Genomic DNA, 20,198 nt, shown 5'->3' with positions numbered 1-20,198 from the left:
CTCTTTTTGCCCAGACTGGAGTGCAATAGCACGATTTTGGCTCACCGCAACCTTTGCCTCTGATTCTCCCGCCTCACTCTCCTGTGTAGCTGGGATTGCAGGCATGCACCACCACGCCCGGCTAATTTTGTATTTCTTGTAGAGACAAGTTTTCTCCATGTTGGTCAGGCTGGTCTCGAACTCTCGACCTCAGGTGATCTGCCTGCCTTGGCCTCCCAAAGTGCTGGGATTATAGGTGTGAGCCACCACGCCAGGCCAACAAGATTGTTTTTAAAAGAATGTACTAATAAAGTATCTAGTTTTTTTGTTTCTTTGTATTACTTTTATCAGTGGCATTCTGGGTTACCAAACTGTAGTAGGATTGCACAAGTTTTTTAGTTGGTTTTGTTTTTACTTTAGGGACTTGCATATTTAGTTTTACATTTAATTCTGTTTTTTGAGAAATGATTAAAGTGATCTACCTCCAAAATGTTTAACAATCCGATATGCTTCTAAGTATCCTGCCAATATACTTAATCAAATGTACTTAAAAACCAGTTTTCTTAAAGAAGCATACACTGTAATTCACCTGGAAACTAGCATTTTTTGAGTAAAATTAGGCAATTAGCCTAAAAATATGATTTGCCTCTATTCTGGAAAATAATTCATTTAATTCAGATTATGGAAAAGTCTTAAGTTTGTATAGCATCCATGCAATTTAGTAACAAAGAAGTGAGTTTCCTTATCAAAACAATCTGAGTAGAATCAGATTGTTTTGAGACTGAATGGAAACATCATCTCTAAAAAATGTACAGGCCGGGCATGGTGGCTTACATCTGTAATCCCAGCATTTTGGGAGGCCAAGGCGGGCGGATCACTTGAAGTTGAGAGTTTGAGACCAGCCTGACCAACATGGAGAAACCCTGTCTCTACTAAAAATACAAAATTAGCTGGGCATGGTGGTGCATGCCTGTAATCCCAGGTATTTGGGAGGCTGAGGCAGGAGAATTGCTTCAACCCGGGAGGCAGAGGTTGTGGTGAGCCGAGATAGCGTCATTGCACTCCAGCCTGGGCAACAAGAGTGAAACTCCATCAAAAAAAAAAAAAAAAAAAAATTCCAGGTTATACTATATCCTGATCTATATTCTTATACCATTTTAAATGTTTTTCCTTTTTGGTGAGACTAAGAATTTCAGAAAACTAGGTTTTCTTTTTTGTTCTTTTTTTTCTCCACCTTAAGTAGGGTGATTAGAGATTAGGTTTTCTTTCTTTTTTTTTTTTTTTTTTTTTTGAGACGGAGTCTCACTCTGTCGCCAAGGCTGGAGTGCAGTGGCCAGATCTCAGCTCACTGCAAGCTCTGTCTCCCCGGTTCACGCGATTCTCCTGCCTCAGCCTCCCGGGTAGCTGGGACTACAGGCGCCCGCCACCTCACCCGGCTAGTTTTTTGTCTTTTTTGGTAGAGACGGGGTTTCACCGTGTTAGCCAGGCTGGTCTTGATCTCCTGACCTCGTGATCCGCCCGTCTCGGCCTCCCAAAGTGCTGGGTTTACAGGCTTGAGCCACCGCACCCGGCCGAGATTAGGTTTTCAAGTGAAAATCTAAGGAGTTGCTTTTGCTGTTTTAAGGAAGCTTCTGCACTGGGTGCAATGGCTCACACCTGTAATCCTAACACTTTGGGAGCCTAGGCAGGAAGATCATTTGAGCTCAGTTCGAGACAAGCCTGGGCAACATAGGGAGACCCTGTCTCTACAAAAAATGTAAAAATTAGCTTGGCATAGTGGTGCACAACTGTAGTCCCAGCTACTCAGGAGGCTGAGGTGGGAGAATTGCTTGAGCCCAGGAGGTCGAGGCTGCAGTAAGCCATGACCACACCACTATACTCCGGCCTGAGCAACAGCATGAGACCCTGTGTTTAAACAAAACAAAACAAAAACAAAAACACACCAAAGTTAAAAGCTTCTCTCTGATTTAAAAGACCAGCCCGTCGAACATGGTGACATGCCACCTCTACTAAAAACACACACAAAAAAATTAGCTGGGCATGGTGGCACTTGCATATAATCCCAGCTACTCTAGAGAGGCTGAGACAGGAGAATCGCTTGAACCCGGGAGGCGGAGGTTGCGGTGTGCCAAGATCGTGCCACTGCACTCCAGCCTGGGCAACAGAATGAAAATGAAACTCCGTCTCAAAAAAAAAGATGTAGAACTAAATAGGCCCGCTCATTAGAATATCAAGATGGCTCCAGCTTGACTTTTCTTTCCTAACTTATATGTACTAGTGGCTTTATTTTAAATAGTTTCCTTTAAAAATCATCATTTTGACTAGCTATATTATGTGTTTGGTGGTAAGGGATAAGTTGTATCTATACCATGCCAAATATCCTAATAAAAACTGGAAAACATGCCCGACTTACCTTTGAATGTGGCTTTCCCTCATGACACTGCTCCCTACTGACTTTAGAACCATAGATCCTTTTGGCTCATATAATTGGGTTACACCATGTGAAATAAGCTTGTACATGCATTTCCCAGTAGTAACTCCTGTGAAAACTCCTCAATGGAACTACCTTTTCTTTCCAGACACTCACAGATAGGACGTTTTCCGCTTGAAGTGGGAGAATATGTGCATTCTTTTCAATGATCACAGGACTCTAACAAAGGGGATTTTTAATCTTTTATTTTAATTTTCAAGACAGTTAAAATAATTGAAATGTTTAAGTGGATAACTATTCATAAAATGACTGAGTGAAAACTAATATACTATGAGATGAAAAGTACTTGTCGGCCGGGCGCAGTGGCTCAAGCCTGTAATCCCAGCACTTTGGGAGGCCGAGACGGGGGGATCACGAGGTCAGGAGATCGAGACCATCCAGGCTAACATGGTGAAACCCCGTCTCTACTAAAAATACAAAAAATTAGCCGGGCATGGTGGCGGGCGCCTGTAGTCCCAGCTACTCGGGAGGCTGAGGCAGGAGAATGGCGTAAACCTGGGAGGCGGAGCATGCAGTGAGCTGAGATCCGGCCACTGCACTCCGGCCTGGGCAACAGAGTGAGACTCCATCTCAAAAAAAAAAAAAAAAAAGAAAAGAAAAGTACTTGTCAGGGATTTTCAAGCTTTTGCTCAAGTAATTACTATGAAATAACAACTTCTAGAAATGAAGAACAATCTATGAAGAATAAATTACCATTGGTGTGGGAAAAAAGAGCCAAACAGAAGTAGAAGAAGGTGTAGCCGGCATACTAATGTTATCTATAGTGTATTTTTATATTTTTTATACTTGATCAGGTCTCTTATGTCCTTTTTCTGGAAAAATACTTTTAACTACAAAAGTGGTTATAAATGAAAAAGTAGCCAATAAAGTGACTACTACCTTCAGGGCTTTGAACCAGTTGGGATAATGTGGTAAGAGAAAAAATTCATGGTGTAATACTATCCCCATACCCATTATTACTGTGACTATGGCTTCACTAAGTCTTTCAGAAATAAGGAAGGCAAACCATGAAAAGAAAAGAGGAGCTATACTGCTGGCTAAATTAAGGTAGTCTGGTTTGGCTGGACTACCTTCTGGTAGAGCAAAACCCCATCTGATCCCACCCAAGAAAGATAGGAAACTGGCTCCATAAGCCATCTGAGTAAAAGCTAATATGGGAATATAAGTTTTTGTCATCAGCATGACCAGTGGTGGAGCAACGAAGGGGATTAGTCCTGCCAGAGTTACATATAATGCTGGCTTTGGGCTGTCAGTTATGTAACTGATGGTGCTTGGTGACTTGGCTGGAAGTGCTTGCTTCTCCTTTTTAAAGCTGCAGGGGGATGTATGATAGCACTGTGTCTTGCTCATATACACCGGAAACGATGAGGAAAGCCAAGGCCTTGGAAATGGGGAAAAGTTCTGCTGGAGAGACATCTTGAGAGAAAGTATATCTGTTCTGCTGGCTCTTAGTCCCACTGGGAAAGAGTACTTCAGCATCTATAAAGAAAACAGAACCAAAAGACAAAATTAAAAATCTATATGTATCATCAGATTTTAGTCAATCCCAGTATGAAACAATTGGAATTGTTTGAAAGGAGCAAACAAAAAAGATCTGCTTTCCATTACCACATCAAACTATACAGAAAGGATGAACTAACTCTGAAGTGATGTTATTGCTGGTAAAAGTATTAAATGGCTATAAAATGTACAAAAGAAACCACTGAACACAAACCAGTGATATATTTCAACCTACCACTTAATCTTATTCCATAAGAAAAATATCTGAAAAAGGATCAGGTAAAGACTAGACCTTCAGAATTTGTCCTTCTAAACTGCCTCTTTTATTTATAAATAGTAAAAGAAGCAGCACTAATTACTGTGAGAATGCTGTTTTTATATGGAGAAAATAAATCTACCTTCCAACTTAGCTTTATAAACACCACATACTTTTCACAGTTCCATGCCTTTGTGTAGGCTCTGCTTAGAATTCTAGCTCTTACTACTTTTCTATCTAGGAGACTTACCTCAACATTCAACATTCAAGTTAAAGCTTTCCTTTACCCTTCTACAGTCTGATTTAATGCTCCTATAGTAAGTATCCTGTGCACACTTCCATCATAATTTTTCTCACAGTGAATTAAAATTGTGTGTTTACTTGTCTTTGTCTCAGTAGACTTGAGAGCCAGGACCGTATTTTTTTCCTTGGCTTAAAATCCCCAGTGCCTTTCATTGTACACGGGCAAAGTAATAACCTTTCCTGCTGATTCTGTGTTTTAGTTACCAGACTTGAACTAAAAAGTGTTCCATTAAAGAAAAAATTGAAGTTTTTTCTTTTTTTTTTTTGAGACAGAGTCTCTCTGTTGCCCAGGCTGGAGTGCAGTGGCTTGATCTCAGCTCACTGCAAGCTCCGCCTCCCAGGTTCACTCCATTCTCCTGCCTCAGCCTCCCGAGTAGCTGGGATTACAGGTGCCTGCCACCACGCCTGGCAGCTAATTTTTTGTATTTTTAGTAGAGACGGAGTTTCACCATGTTAGCCAGGATGGTCTTGATCTCTGACCTTGTGATCCACCCACCTCAGCCTTCCAAAGTGCTGGGATTATAGGCGTGAGCCACCGCGCCCAGCAAAAATTGAAGTTATTGAAGAATCTCAGTGATCACTCAAACATGCTAGGAATGGTTCCATCTTGGAACCATTTCCCATTTCCATATTTACTGCTCTTCCCTCAGTTACTTATTTCTGATCCCCTGCCATTTATAAATTCAATCCTACATCTTGACACTACCTATTCCACTTCCCTGCTTTATAGTTCTCCACAGCACTTACCATTTGATGTATTAATTTTTATTTTTTTGAGACTGAGTCTTGCTCTATCACCAAGGCTGGAGTGCAGTGGTGTAATCTCTGCTCACTGTAACCTCTGCCTCCCAGGTTCAAGCCATTCTCTGCCTCAGCCTCCTGAGTAGCTGGGATTACAGGCATCCGCCACCACGCCCAGCTAATTTTTGTATTTTTAGTAGAAACAGGGTTTTACCATGTTGTCCAGGCTGGTCTCAAACTCCTGACCTTAAGTGATCCGCCCGCCTTGGCCTCCCAAAGTGTTGGGATTACAGGCATGAGTGATTGTGCCTGGCCTTATTTTTTTTAATTTTTATTTTTTGAGATGAAGACTTCCTTTGTCACCCAGGCCAGAGTGCAGTGGCGTGATCTCGGCTCACTGCAACCTTGGCTTCCTGGATTCAAGTGATTCTTATGCCTCAGCCTCCCAAGCAGCTGGGACTACAGGCGCCCACCATGCTGAGCTAATTTTTCTATTTTTCAGTAGAGACAAGGATTTTACCATGTTGGCCAGGCAGGTATTGAACTCCTGACCTCAAGTGACCCACCTGCCTCAACCTCCCAAAGTGCTGGGATTTCAGCCATGAGCCACGGCACCTGGCCAATTTTTTTTTTTTTTTGCAAACATCGTCTTGCTGTGTCACCCAGGCTAGAGTGCAGTGGCATGATCTCAGCTCACTGCAGCCTCAACCTCCTGGGCTCAAGCAAACCTCCTCCCTCAGCCTCCCAGGTAGCTGGGACTATAGGCGTGTGACTCCATGCCCAACTAAATTTTTGTATACATAGGGTTTTGCCATGTGCCCAGACTGGTCTTGAACTCCTTGAGTTCAAGTGATCCATCCACTTTGGCCTGCCAAATTGCTGGGACTACAGGCGTGAGCCACTGCACCCAGCCTGATATAATAAAGATTTTACTTGTATTTTACTTAACTCTTCCCTCCATCACCTGAATACACAAAGGTAAGACTTTTTGTCTTTTTCACTGCTGCTGCCCTAGCCCAAGCAATATTTGGCAAATAGTGCTCAAATATTTGCTAAACAAACCAACCTTTGAAGATGCTTGAGAAAACTTCTGGATGAAGCGAAGCATACTGGCCCCTATTGAAAGTCTTGTTTAGGAAGATGCCAGGCAGTTCGGATTAACGTGTTGTTGCAGCTAAGTGGAGGCACTGAATCAGGGGCATTTCTGTGTACAACACAAGATGTCACTTAATTTTCCTCATTTTATACATTAATTTTAAAATAGTAGTAATTCATGAATATATCAGTTTCCTTTGAAAAGAATCATTAATGTTTTCAAACTATCGGTAACACGAAATAGATCCTTTTAATACCTGAACTGTTCTTTTAGCTTTGGCTGTCTGGTGTAATAGAAAGAGTAATGCACATAGAGATTTTATAGATACTTTCACCATTTCCTAGCTGTGTGACACTGGGCAAATTGCTTGAGTACCAGTTTTCTCATCTTTAAAATGAAGGGTCTTCTAAATGGCATTTTTGTGAAATAAAAAAAAAAAAACTGGAAGGTCATAGCTTCTCTGTTTCCTTTTTTTCTCCTTAGTTATTTACTTTGGGGCTTAAGAGTTCACAACTCAAAATAACAATAGTACCAAACCAATATAATTTAGGTTTTTTTGTTTGTTTTGAGACAGGGTCTTGCTGTGTCACCCAGGCTGGAGTACAGTGGCATGATCTTGGCTCACTGCATCATCCGCCTCCTGGGTTCAAGCGATTCTTGTGCCTCAGCCTCCTAAGTAGCTGGGGTTACAGGCTCCCGCCACGATACCCGGCCAATTTTTGTATTTTTAGTAGAGATGGGATTTTGCCATGTTGGCTAGGCTGGTCCTGAACTCCTGACCTCAGGTGATCCACCTGCTGAGGCCTCCCAAAGTGTTGGGATTACAGGCGTGAGCCACCGCACCTGGCTAGCATTAACTCATTTAATGCTCAAAATAACCTCATTAACTTAGTACTGAGAGAGAGAATAGCCTGTTGGAGTGCAGACTTTGGTGTCAAACTTGGTTGGAATCCTGGCTCCACTACTTATTAGCTGTGTGTCTTTGAACAAATTATTTAACCTTGTTATGGTGTAGTTCATTCACCTTTGAAATAAGGGTACTAACTAATTCATAGGGTTGATGTAACTTTTTTTTTTTGGGGATACAGGGTCTCGCTCTGTCACACAATCTGGAGTACAGTGGTGTGATCTCCGCTCTCTGCAGCCTTGACCTCCCAGGGTCAAGGGATCTTACCACCTCAGCCCTCTAAGGAGCTGGGACTACAGGCCACACCACCACGCCCAGCTAATTTTTTTTTTTTTTTTTTTGAGACAGAGTCTTGTTCTGTCGCCCAGGGTGGAGAGCAGTGGTGCCATCTCAGCTCACTGCAAGCTTCACCTCCCAGGTTCACGCCATTCTCCTGCCTCAGTCTCCTGAGGAGCTGGACTACAGGCCCCCACCACCATGCCCAGTTCATTTTTTTTGTATTTTTAGTACAGATGGAGTTTCACCGTGTTAGGATGGTCTCGATCTCCTGACCTCGTGATCCACCTGCCTCGCCCTCCCAAAGTGCTGGGATTACAGGCGTGAGGCATCGCGCCTGGCCCCAATTTTTGTATTTTTTGTATAGAAGGGGTTTTGCCATATTGCTCAGGCTGGTCTCGACCTCCTGAGCTCAAGCAATCCACCTGCCTCGGCCTCCCAAAGTGCTGGGATTACAGGTGTGTGCCACTTAGCCTGATGTAACACTTAATAAGTTACTACATGTAAATAGCTGAGAACTGTCCCTGACACAAAGCACTTTACACAGGAGGGACTGATTGAAAACTCTAATGTAAGCAGCCAGTAAAAACAGGTGAATGATAATAATACGGATCTAGATCTGACAACTTCATTCTTAACCAGGAGAATGGGATGTCTAAAAAAACCTACAGTTGCTGCTTAATTTAAAAAAATCGATTGGGCAGGGCGCAGTGGCTCGCCCCTGTAGGCCCAGCAGTTTGGGAGGCCGAGGCGAGTGGATCACTAGGTCAGAAGTTCGAGACCAGCCTGGCCAACACAGTGAAACACCCCCCACCACCACCACCCCGACTCTACTAAAAATACAAAAAATTAGCTGGGCGTGGTGGCGGACGGCTGTAATCCCAGCTACTCGAGAGGCTGAGGCAGGATAATTGCTTGAACCTGGGAGGCGGAGGTTGCAGTGAGCCAAGATCGTGCCATTGCACTCCAGCCCACGCGACAGTGCGAGACTATGTCTCAAAAAAAAAAAAAACCGATTGAACTAATTTATTGATCACAGATCTTAGGGCTGGGTCACGAAATCCTGTATACCAGTTAATGTTTTCATGCTATACTTAAGGAAGTAGGGAGGTAAGTTATCCTGGGCCTCCGAGTAGAAGGCCCACACACCCACACCCACCCACCTGAGCCCCAGACCAAAATGTCCGCAGAGCGTACCCATCACTTTTGTGCAAAATCACTTTCTTTGTAAGGACTTTCCAGATAACTCCGTTTAAAATCTCAACCATCTTCCCCACCTTTGGACACTCCCTTTCCTCTGTGGCACGTGCTTTCCAACTAGTGGATATTAAAAAGTGATAACCTAAAGACCAGGGACGGCAGGTGATGCGGGATTAAGGACTGAGACTCAAAGCTTAATCCTCCTAATATAAATGAAAAAGCTCAATATTCCCATTGCCCTAGTGGGAAGACTGCAAACCGCAAACTTCAAACTGACCTCTGAGAAAGGAAGGCGGGGTTTAGACGCCAGTGTCTTCGGGAAACCCTGCCCGATAGTGCCCGCGTCTCCAATTTACTACCAATCCTTGGTGCCTCCCATCCCAACCTGCACCTGTGGCGACTTTGAGACTTGCCAGCGTTGCACGGAGAGGTGGAGAACAACCGCAACAATAGCCCAGGTCTACTGGAAAGGCACTTCCGGCAAGTGGATTCAGAGAGCCCCCTACTTCCTGAGGACTGAAAAAAAATGAGTCCGGGTAGGGACTTGACCTGCGCTAACTGGTTCCTATGCCCGGCTTTCTGTTTGGGGGCCATTCTTAATTTCTAGTTGGATCCAGATGTCGAACGGTCCTTGACTTTTTATTCCAGGGCTCCCAGGCAGCAGAATCTGCCCACAGAGTTCGGGAAGGTAGAGTGCAAGTACTGAAACAATCTCAGAATGATGGTGGTGAAGGAAGGTAAGAGACTTGGGATCTTAGGCCCAATGTGACCTGGAATTGCTTGCCATCTGTGGAACTTAACGTTTTACTTTGTAAAACAGGGTTTATAAGACCTATGGGGACACATCTCACTCTGCATTACGGCCCTTTACTATCATTTAAAGGGGGAAAAAAGCCCAGTTCTTACATTCATTTTCTTTGCTAGGACCTAGAAACTTCATTAAGGATTAAAGAGCAAAAGAGCAGGATTTTCACTTCCATGAACGGTGTGGTGATAAGAGCCCTAGGCTTGGGGGTGGTTGGGAAAGTCAGATAATTTCTTCTGCTGCCTTCGGCTTTCTCGGCTATGTGACCTTGGGCAAGTCCCTTCTCTTATCTGGACTTATTTCACAGGAAATGGCACCAGGCAATCTTAAGTGTCCTTCCGTGTCTATGGATAAAGCTGAAGACATGTAATAGGAGATCTCAGGGGCCCACGCCTGCCAGTCCCTCCAGTCCTCCGGATTCTAGGTAGTCTAGCTTCCTGGTTGCCAGCTATTACAAGGTTTAGCTTTCCGTGCCGCATGGAGCCACAGCGAAGTCCGTTAAAGCGCTTTTGGTCGAGCTAGGCCTTCAGTTTTATTGCCTCCTCTGTCATGGCAGCGCCGCCCCTTCCAGTAGCGCGATACCCAATGAGACTTCAGGTAGGAGAAACGGCACTGTCACAAGCGCAGGCTCTCGCCGGAATCCCGCCCTTCGCTGGGGCGGGGCAGTGACGCCTGCGCTCCCGGGGAACTACTACTCCCAGCGGGTAGCGCGGCCGACGCAGCCGCGCAGTCTCTGGGAGCAGGCCGTGTGGCCCGCTGGGGGCTGGAGTCTCAACGACGCGCACACGTGAAGTAAGGAGCAGAAGGTGGGAAAGGGCCGGAAAACACGTTCCTCCGAAACCGGCTTGCAAGTCCTTGTAGAGGTAGTTTCGGGACGCGCACTGACCCAGGGGCGGGCTGTGGGAGGGTGAAGAAAAAAGGGATACACATATGCATACCCACCCACTCATTCATACGCGCCCAGGCCCTGGAAGTGGGCAGGGGGGTTAGAAGGGGCGTACTAAACTAGGCTTGTCCCTGCCTCAGGCGGCACGAGGAAAGACAGAGGATTCAATTCTGTAGGAGGTAGAGGCGACCACGCACCGCCTCAAGCGGCGAGGAAGGGAGCCGAGGGCGGGGCAGGGCATAACCGCCGTTCTGGAGGCCGAACGTTGGCAGCGTGGGGCACTGGCGTCCGGCTGGGCCGCCGGAGCCGGTCCCATGCGCATGCGCTTCTTCAGGTGGGCGTGTGTAAGGCGGGGTCGGACGGGGGAGGGGAGGGCCGTGCTGCTCGTCGCTCCTCCTCCTCCACCCGCTCTGCCCCTCCTGGACCTTGTGGGCCGGGCAGCCATTTTGGGAAGAGCTTTGTTATGGTTGTGAACTAAACGCCTCTGCCGGGTCGACAAGCTGGGGACGCGTCCTCAGACGCCGCGTCTAGTCCCTGGCCGTAGCTCCGCCGCTGCCCGGTGAGTGGGAGTTTGGGACAACGGGGCAGTAGGAGATCTTGGAGTCGTTCCGGCGCGAGGCTCCGCCCGGTGCCTAACCAACCGGCTGTTAAAACTAGTTGAAAGAAGCTCTCACACAGGTGGTTGGGTGTAGGTCCGACCCGAGAGGGGCGAGCGGAGCCCACGGGTCAAGTGGTTCGGACGCGGCACCCTTGCCACCCCCGTGCGTGGAGCTGTGCACGCGAGCGTCGCCGGGGCTCCGCGAAAGCGCTCCTACTTTAACTTTGGTCTTCGAGTCGGAACGCTCACCTGCGGCTCTTTGGCTCCTCTCCAGGCGATGCGGCTTGGTGCTGGTTGAGTGACTTGGCTTAAGGGTTTTTTTCTTTCCTTCTTGAAATGAAAGCTAAGGGCTTTTGTTTTCCTTCAAAGGAAAACCTGAGGACGAAAAAGTATAAGTCAAATGTTGGATATCTGAGGGGAAAAAAGTTTTAACCCCCAGCTTTCCGGTTCTCTGTGGTAGCGAGGTGTTTTCGTTTAGATTGAGTCTATCCAATGTCTACCAACCTCCTTTCCTTGGAGGGGCGGGGAAAGCTGGTCGATCCTGAAATGTTTTAAGTGTTTTTTTTTTTCCTCTTGTTTTAAATTTAGTTCTCCCTAACCCGTGAAATTCGAAAGAAAGTCTGAATCTAAAATGGCTGTAGCTTGGGGAAGTGCCCTGCCCTTCGATTACTTAAATACATTAACGTTTAAAGGTTTTAGTCGTTTCCCCTGTGGGGACATTAACTGAATCTTTTGATCTTTTAGTTTTTTGCAATTGGTGTCTCACCTTTAACTCTCCTTATGCTAGGTGAAAACAAAGGTGAGGCTCACAAAGTTGAGTACTCCGAAAGTTTACATAAGAATGGGTGTGGTGCGGTGTGGTGTGCGTGTTTAATAGTTGCTTATAGTTTTGAAATTGTGCTGTGGTGTCAATTTTATCTGCCAACTTTGTGCTCTGAAGTTGGCTTGTCATATTTGTTGAAATATTTTTAACATTGATAATTATTGCTTACCAGAAAAATACGGAGTTAATTATAGTGGTTCATGTTTTAGTTTAGTAGTAAGTCATGTTCTTGTGTAAACCTTATCCAAAAGTAAAGTGGTTGGTAGTCACTCCTCAGTAGAATTATATTTGTACTTTGGTAGACTGCTGATCTTTTCTAAGGTCTTTTATATTCAATATTTGAAAGGAAATTAGGGTGCTATTAAGTTTGAGATATTTACTAGAATAGTGTTAAGACATTTTAACAAGTGAAAACATACTTTAAGTATGGAGTGCCTGATTGTCGTGCCCTTTTAAACAAGAGGCTGTCTTTTATTTCCTGTTTTTTTTTTAAACCGATAGATCCAGAAGTTTAAAGAAAAAGTCATAGATCGGAAACAAAAACCAGTAAATTTCAGTATTTGGAAAGGTGCTGGAGCCTGTATCTATTTAAAAGATAAAAGAATGAAATGCTAATTGTGAATGAAAACTTTGAAATTAATAGTAAAATAAACTGTCATCTTTCCCAGGGAGTCAGTTTTCAGTGTACCTTTTGACGTTTCTTCAAATGCAAAAGTTGATTTTTGTTATCTCCCCTAGGATTTTTGTTGTTGTTGTTAAATTATTTTGGTGGTTTTACAGGAAAAATATTTAAAGTTTTTCATAGAAATTACAAGTTGCTTTGTGTTTTGTCACTGTTAACTACTAAACTGGAGTAAGATCTTACTCTTTTTTTTTTTAGGGTACTCAATGGTTTGTACATGTTAATATATACATTTAATTGATTCTGGTTGGTGTCTTATCAGAGCTCTTAATTTGTGATATGGGGGGAACTCTTGGGAAGCCTCTTTATTTTGAGCGAATTCAATTTACTAGATTGCTCATCAGTGGCTGTTAAGATGCTTAGCTGAGGAGGACACATTCAACCATTTAAATTTAGAATGATATGAAATCTGGTGCACATTTCTGCTTATAATTCATTTTTAATGCTGAGTTAAAGATAAGACACAATCGTGAATCATACTTCAGAAGATTGCATATCTTTATTTTATGGTTATAACTCTGATGTGCCAGGGACTGACTGCTGTTTAAAGTGCTTTATATTTGTTATTTATTTTCTTTTTTTTTTTTTTTTTTTTTTTTTTTTTTTTTTTCTTTTTTTTTCTTTTTTTTTTTGAGGCGGAGTTTCACTCTTGTTGCCCTGGGTGGAGTGCAGTGGCTCGATTTCGGTTCACTGCAACCTCCGCCTCCTGGATTCAAGCGATTCACCTGTCTCAGCCTCCCAAGTAGCTAGGATTACAGGGGCTGGCCACCACGCCCGGCTAATTTTTTGCATTTTTAGTAGAGATGGGTTTTCACCATGTTGACCAGGCTGGTCTTGAACTCCTGACCTCAGGTGATCTACCTGCCTTGGCCTCCCAAAGTGCTGGGATTACAGTCATAAGCCACTGCACCCGGCTTGTTGTTTATTTTTATAAGTATACTGGTTCATTTGTTTTGTTTTGTTTTTGATACGCGGTCTCACTCTGTCACCCAAATTGGAGTGCAATGGCGCGATTTCTGCTCACTGCAGCCTCCGCCTCTCAGGCTCAAGTGATCCTCCCACCTCAACTTCCCTAGTAACTGGGACGACAGGTGCATGCCACTGCGCCGGGCTAATTTTTTGTTTGTTTGTATTTTGTTAGGAGGGGGAGGGTTTATCATGTTGCCCAAGCTGGTCTCAAATTCAGGGGCTCAAGCAGTCTGCCCACTTTGGCCTCCCAAAGTGTTGGGATTACAGGCGTGAGCCACAGCGCCAGGTCTAAGTAGCTGCTGTTTTATACCCATTTTATAGTTGAGGAAAAGAAGTCCAGAGACTCATCCAGCTAGTAGGTAAAAGCCTATATTCAAATTTAGGCAATCTAAGTCATTGTGTTTAACTTAACGGTTATGGTCACTGCCTTTAAACATGAAAGTAAGACTGTTGGTCTAAAAGATGAAAGGCACATAAAATTTTAAAGGATTCCAACTAAAAAAAACTAATGGGAAAGGCAAATTTTCGTGTATTTATGGTTGTTCAGATAGATGAGGGGAAAAATCTAGGTGGTGGAGAAATAACATACCACCTCATAATTGACTGTTGTCTGGAATTTAGTATGTGGTGGTGGTGTTAGAGACCTAATTGCCAAAGTTACTTCTAAATCAGACTCAGTGTTTCCTATTTCCCACTGAAATCTGCCTCAAACAGCTTATAATCAAACTTGAAAAATAGTTCAGTAAGAGGAACTGAACTTTTGTCCACAGGTGTAACTTAACTGAGGTAGATATATTTCTTTTTTTTTTTTTTTTTTCCGAGATGGAGTCTCCCTCTGTCGCCCAGGCTGGAGTGCAGTGGCGCAATCTCCGCTCACTGCAAGCTCCGCCTCCCGGGTTCACGGCATTCTCCTGCCTCAGCCTCCCGAGTAGCTGGGACTACAGGCGCCCGCCACTGCGCCCGGCTAATTTTTTTCTATTTTTTAGTAGAAACGGAGTTTCATCATGGTCTCGATCTCCTGACCTTGTGATCCGCCCGCCTCGGCCTCCCAAAGTGCTGGGATTACAGGCGTGAGCCCCTGCGCCCGGCCAGATATATTTCTGATGTTATGTAAATTGAATTTTTGTACGTGATTTCAAACATGCTAGGCAAACATTTAAAAGAGCCTATTGTTTTTCTTTACTAAGTCTAATAGTCTTTAATTGATCTATTAGCTGAATCATTTTTCAGCTAAAACAACTCAGTAAAAGAAACTAGGGACTGGGAATATCTAGATGACCATAAAACAAAGAACTGTATAGTTTAACAGATAATACTTAATAGTTGGAGGATAACATAAAAAGCAATTATTCTTAAAGGAGGTGATTTTAACAAACTCTTTAAGTTCATCTTCCTTTTCTAAGATAAAAACCACTTTGCCTTCAAAGCCACTTTGCCTTTTGTTAACCATACGTCAGGCTAGAGAATCACCAGAATGAACAAAGTTTTAGTACCCTTTTCTGAGCAGTAGGTCTATTTGTGTGGAGTAAGTTTTTTCCCCCAGAAGAATCTCATTTGGTTAAGTTTAGCTGTACTTTAAATTGAGCTTGCAGACTCTGTTTCTGCTCAAGTTTAAAAGTTGGGTATATAAAAAAGTTCTTGTCTGAATTATTGCTATCCTTAAAGTATGTAAGTATATAGAAAAGTTGGTTTTGGGGCTGTCTAGTTAATTTGAAAGAGCTTTTCCAGTTTTTGTGCTGTTTGTAAATTTTTCTACTTTTTAATTTGTCTTACCATGTATGGCAGAAAGAGCACTAGGAACCATTTATTGTGGGCTTCATAAACTTAGATGCTGTAATGAAGTCAATTATGTAATCTTATTATTCCTTACTATTTAAATAAATACAAGAGAGTATACAGAGGTTCCAAGAGGTTAAGTAATTTGGGTAACATAGAGATGGAGATTTGGGCAGCTTTCTGTGATTCCAAAGCATAGTTTCCACCATACCTCACAGAGAAACGGCATAGTATGGTAATCAGTGGTTGGCTTTGTAGCCAGACCATTTGGGTTCGAATCTCAGCTTTGCTGCTTACAGCTTTGTGACTTTGAGTGAATTACTTAAATGAGACTCTTTGTTTCTTCATCTGTTAAGTAGGGATAACAATAGTACCTTCTCCTAGGGTTGTTGTAATAAATGATATTTGTAGAATTCTTAAAATAATGTCTGACCGTAAGAGCTTCATGATTATTAGAGAAGTTGTCTTTAATGAACATCCTTTTACACACCAATCCAGTGAAACTCAGTGAAATCTGCACAGATGAGTTGTACATGGAGTAGTGTTTTTCTTTATTAGATACTGCTTTTCTGTTGACTTTTGTAATTTATTTGAATCAGGATCTAGGTCCCACAAACTGCAATTGACTGCCATTTTAAATGCCTTTATTTGCATATTTCTCCTCAGTTTTTTTCCTTGTATTTTGTTAAAGAACCTGGTCATTTGTCCTGCAGTTTCCCACATTCTAGATTTTCTTGATTCCTTGTAAATTGGTAATTGGCTATAGAGGCTTAGATTGAGATTTGATTTGGAAATAGAGAAGACTGAGAAGACTAAATTTGTTAGTGATTCTGTGTATTTGGGAATTTTTATTTTCTGGTTTGTTCAGTGATTCTCATTGTATCATTTTCTTGCAATTTCTCTGTTGGGCAACACAGGGTAACTTTATGGGTTATTTACTCTTGTTTGAGATGCTATGTAAAGTGGAGTGTTTGGTTTGCTTTGGTGCCCAATTCAGTGTTAACTTTTCCAGGTGTTTTTTTTTCCTGCCTTTTTTTTCCCCTACTTGTATATTTATTGTGTTATAAAATTGAGCCAAGTATCATGGGTTTTCAGTGTTTTCATTTCCTGGTTTTGGTTACTAATGAATAGTTGTCTCAGCATATTCAATCTGAAAATTTCTCAAAACTGAATTTTTTTCCCTATTATCTGCCCTCCAACTATTAGGCATTTTATTGTTTGCACTTATGGTATACTCACTATAGGCTAGGCACTATTCTTTTTTCTTTTTGCAGGGAACAACATCCAGGCATTACTCTTAACACTTTATATACATTCACTGATTTAATCAACAACAATTCAAGAGCCTCCAAATTAGGTAGGTATTTGAGACACAAAGAGGTGAAATGACTTGTTCAAGGTCACACAGCTTAGTGTGTGACAGAGCCATCTAGGTCCCGAATTTGCTATTCTACCTTAAAAATTAATATTTGCTTTGGAAGTGAAGCTTATCTTGAGAAGAGATTTTTAGAGATGCTTGTAAAGTGATTCTTTTTTTAAAAAAACAAAGTATGTCTCGGCTGGTCATGGTGGCACACACCTGTAATCCCAGCACTTTGGTAGGCCGAGGCAAGCGGATCACACGAGGCCAGGAGTTTAAGACCAGACTGGTCAACATGGCGAAACCCCGTCTCTACTAAAAATACAAAAATTAGCTGGGCGTGGTGGTGAATGTCCGTAATCCCAGCTACTCTGGAGGCTGAGGCACTAGAATCACTTGAACCCGGGAGGTGGTGGTTGTAGTGAGCCAAGATTGTGCCATTGAACTCCAGCCTAGGTGACAGAGCGAGAGACTTTCTCCCAAAAAAAAAGGCGTGTCTCAATCTGTTAGTCACTGCTATTAAATCACTCAATTATTTAAAAAAATACATAGTTTTGAAAATGTTACAAATAGCCTGTTGTAATCATAGGGAATTAGAGCCTTTTGGTGCTGCTGAAACTGGTAAAAGTTTATTTATTTTGCAGAGACGGTCTTGTTCTGTTGCTCAGATTGGAGTGCAGTAGCATGATCATAGCTCACTGCAGCTTTGACCTCCTAGGCTCAGGTGATCCTCCCACCTCAGCTCCATCCTGGGCCCTCACCCCCAGCCCTGCTGGGAAATAGAAGTGTGTGCCATCATGCCTGGCTAATTTTTTTTTTTTTTTTTTCGTATAGATAGAGTCTCACTATGTTGTCCAGGCTGGTGGTGAACTCCTGGACTCAAGCAATTCCTCCCATCTTTGCCTCCCCACATGATGAGATTACAGGCATGAGCTACTGTGCCTGGCCTGAAATTACTTTTTAGGAAATGTTTTTGGAACACTGAAGCAGAAGAAGGCAGAGTAATTCAAGTTGATTCCTAATGGCAAGGCTGGCAGGATTCTTGTGTTGGATATTCTACTAATTGGGCTTTAAAATGATCCTTTGTTGTTTCTTTTGTCTGTTTACCATTTTAACCCCTTTCCAGTATTGCTTTTTTGTGAATCTTAGTGGGAGAGGATGCTGGAAAGGTTGGGTGCACACACACACACACCATATAGATAAACGTTCTGTGCTGGACCCCTGGCAGCTAGAGCTGGGTCATGTTACCCAAACTGTGCCAGTCAGATACCCTTCACTTTGAGGACTTGCACCAGAGTGAGAGATGATGCAAAGATGCAAGGAGGGTTTGGAATTCATTGCAGTGGCTGTTGGTGGTGGCATTGCTAGATGGAGCAGTTTCCTCAGCAGGCTCTTCCTGTGGCATGACCTTGGCAGGGGTTTTGACTGCTTAGCTTCCTTTGGTTTTTGGTGTTTGCCAAGTCAAGAGAGCCTTTCCTTCGTTCTCTGAATTCCCAGGGTTCTTCTGATAAATTTCTTTTTAAGCCTTGTCAGACAGTTTTCCCTTTTATCTGCCCCAATTCTCAAAAGTGATAGTTCTCAACCTTTTAAAATTTATCTGGAGTAAGGCCTGGACATCAGTGATTTATTAAAGCTCTCCGTGTGATTCTTTCTTTTAGTAATCTTTTTATTGCAGAAGCAGTGTAAGGATAATGTAGAATATTAGACTATATAGGTACGCAAAAATAAAGCCTTGGCATTCCTATCACACAGGAGTTACTACTGTTAACAACTCGGTGCATTTTTCACCAGATTGTCGTCTAAGCGCGTATATTTAGGTTTCTATTTTTATTTTACTAAATGAGATCAACTTCCTATTTTTAGTGGGTGATACCCGCTTTCCATGTGAGTAAATGTTCATTTCTTCTAATACCCAGGTGCTATTCAAATTTCTCCAGCTGATCCAAAAAAAAAAATGTTTATTACAACTAGCTGTCCAAGCTGTTATCTGATTTAGGACCTTGTTGCAAATGTTTAATTTATCTATATCTTTTTAGTGTAGTATAGTCTTTATTTTTCAGTGACACTGATTTTGAGACTGTGTCACTTACCCTAGAATGGTTTGGTATGATCACATACTTATGTTATTATTTAGCTTGTTCTTTTTTTAATTCCTATGTTTTTGTCTAAAGTTTATAGCTGACAGATTGATGGATTCACCTTTAAACATTGTTGACTAAAATGCAGCATAGCAATTCCTCATTTTGCATTGTATCACAAAAGACATTGTAATGCTAAGATAGGTTCTTTATTAAGGTAGTCCTATCTATATATTAAACAATCTTTTGGCTTAGAACAAGAAACTAATTTGCATGGTGTTACGTTGGTGACGAAGGATTTCCCAGTCCCTTATCAATCGTTGGTCTTAATTTTTTTTGGAAACAGCTTCATTGAGCTCTAATTTATATAACAAAATACACTTATTTAAAGTGTACAATTTAGTGATTTTTAGTATATTCAGAGTTGTACAACCATTGTAGAACCGTTGTAGAACTACGTGATCTTTTCTGGCTTCTTTCATGTAGCATAATGGATGAAGGTTCATCCATGTTATAGGATATTATCAGTATTTCTTGTGGTTTTGCGTGATTAGGATTAATGGATCATAGAGGTTTTACAACTTGTTGTTTGCCAGTTTCCAAAGTGGTTGTGGGCCAGTTTACACTCTAATCAGCAGTGTATGAGAATTCTTTGTTTGTGCCTCATCTTCATTAACACTTTATAGTGTCAGAATTTTTTTTTGCCAGTTTGATAGGTGTAAAATAGTCTCATGATTTGATTCAGGTTTTAAGAGTATGAATTAGTGAATAATTCAAGATAATGTTCTATATTGTGCTTTATATTATGTCATAGCACTTCACATAATTTCTGTCATGCACCTCTTATGGGTACAGAAATCCCATTGTTGTCGTTGAATTTGTGATAGAAATACAATTTTGTTCATTTATATATTTTTCTTTTCCTAGCCGCTACAGGGATTTTGTTTATTAGACTCCATAATAGACTTTACATATCCATGTTAATCACCATAGTATTAGGTACTTTCTCTTTGTTTTTACTTTTGTGAAACAGGGTCTCACACTGTAGCACAGGCTGGAGTGTAGTGGCATGATCATCACGGCTCACTGTAGCCTTGACTTCCCAGGCTCAAGCAATCTTCTCAGCCTTCCAAGTAGTTGGGACTACAACACCACTATTTCTGGCTAAAATTTTTTTTTTTTTCCCTCAGAGGAGTTTTCCTCTGTCACCCAGACTGGAGTGCAGTGGCGCAATCTCAGCTCACTCACTGCAACTTCCACCTCCTAGGTTCAAGCAATTCTCCTACCTCAGCCTCCCGAGTAGCTGGGACTAAAGGCATGCGCCACCATTCCTGGCTAATTTTAGTATTTTTAGTAGAGATGGGGTTTCACCACATTGACCAAGCTGATCTCGAACTCCTGACCTCAAGTGATCCACCTGCCACAGCCTCCCAAAGTGCTGGGATTACAGGCGTGAGCCACCGCACCTGGCC

The 20,198-nt window shown here is 42.5% G+C and overlaps 2 protein-coding genes and 1 long non-coding RNA gene across 6 annotated transcripts in view; 2 read left to right on the top strand and 1 right to left on the bottom strand.

The window, feature by feature from the left end:
- The first annotated feature begins 647 nt into the window (after positions 1 to 647).
- LOC105555109 lies at positions 648 to 2,381 on the top strand. Its single transcript, XR_001008423.1, has 2 exons — positions 648 to 1,238; positions 1,561 to 2,381. It is a non-coding gene; the product is annotated as an uncharacterized LOC105555109 (long non-coding RNA).
- An 857-nt stretch (positions 2,382 to 3,238) lies between these two features.
- On the bottom strand, positions 3,239 to 9,241 carry TMEM69 (transmembrane protein 69). Of its 4 annotated transcripts, none has more exons than XM_012001903.1 (3): positions 9,141 to 9,241; positions 6,337 to 6,474; positions 3,239 to 3,949 (listed from the first exon to the last, which is right to left on the bottom strand). In XM_012001903.1, the coding sequence occupies exons 2-3, from the start codon at positions 6,376 to 6,378 to the stop codon at positions 3,251 to 3,253; spliced, it is 741 nt and encodes a 246-aa protein (XP_011857293.1). In that variant the 5' UTR covers positions 6,379 to 6,474; positions 9,141 to 9,241; the 3' UTR covers positions 3,239 to 3,250. The 4 variants fall into 4 exon arrangements, with proteins under 4 accessions (XP_011857293.1, XP_011857295.1, XP_011857294.1 ...); XM_012001905.1 differs by having other exon boundaries at positions 3,240 to 3,949; positions 9,159 to 9,224; XM_012001904.1 differs by having other exon boundaries at positions 3,240 to 3,949; positions 9,106 to 9,220.
- A 1,015-nt stretch (positions 9,242 to 10,256) lies between these two features.
- The window catches only part of GPBP1L1 (GC-rich promoter binding protein 1-like 1), a 60,017-nt gene continuing 50,075 nt past the window's right edge, over positions 10,257 to 20,198 (top strand). Inside the window, exon 1 of the mRNA XM_012001902.1 lies at positions 10,257 to 10,417. The gene's annotated coding sequence lies outside the window, so the exon portion shown is untranslated. The remainder of the gene's footprint in view (positions 10,418 to 20,198) is intronic.

This window comes from Mandrillus leucophaeus, unplaced genomic scaffold (assembly GCF_000951045.1).
Source record: "Mandrillus leucophaeus isolate KB7577 unplaced genomic scaffold, Mleu.le_1.0 Scaffold67, whole genome shotgun sequence".
Classification (NCBI taxonomy): Eukaryota; Metazoa; Chordata; class Mammalia; order Primates; family Cercopithecidae; genus Mandrillus; species Mandrillus leucophaeus.
This window is presented reverse-complemented; position numbering and strand designations above follow the sequence as displayed.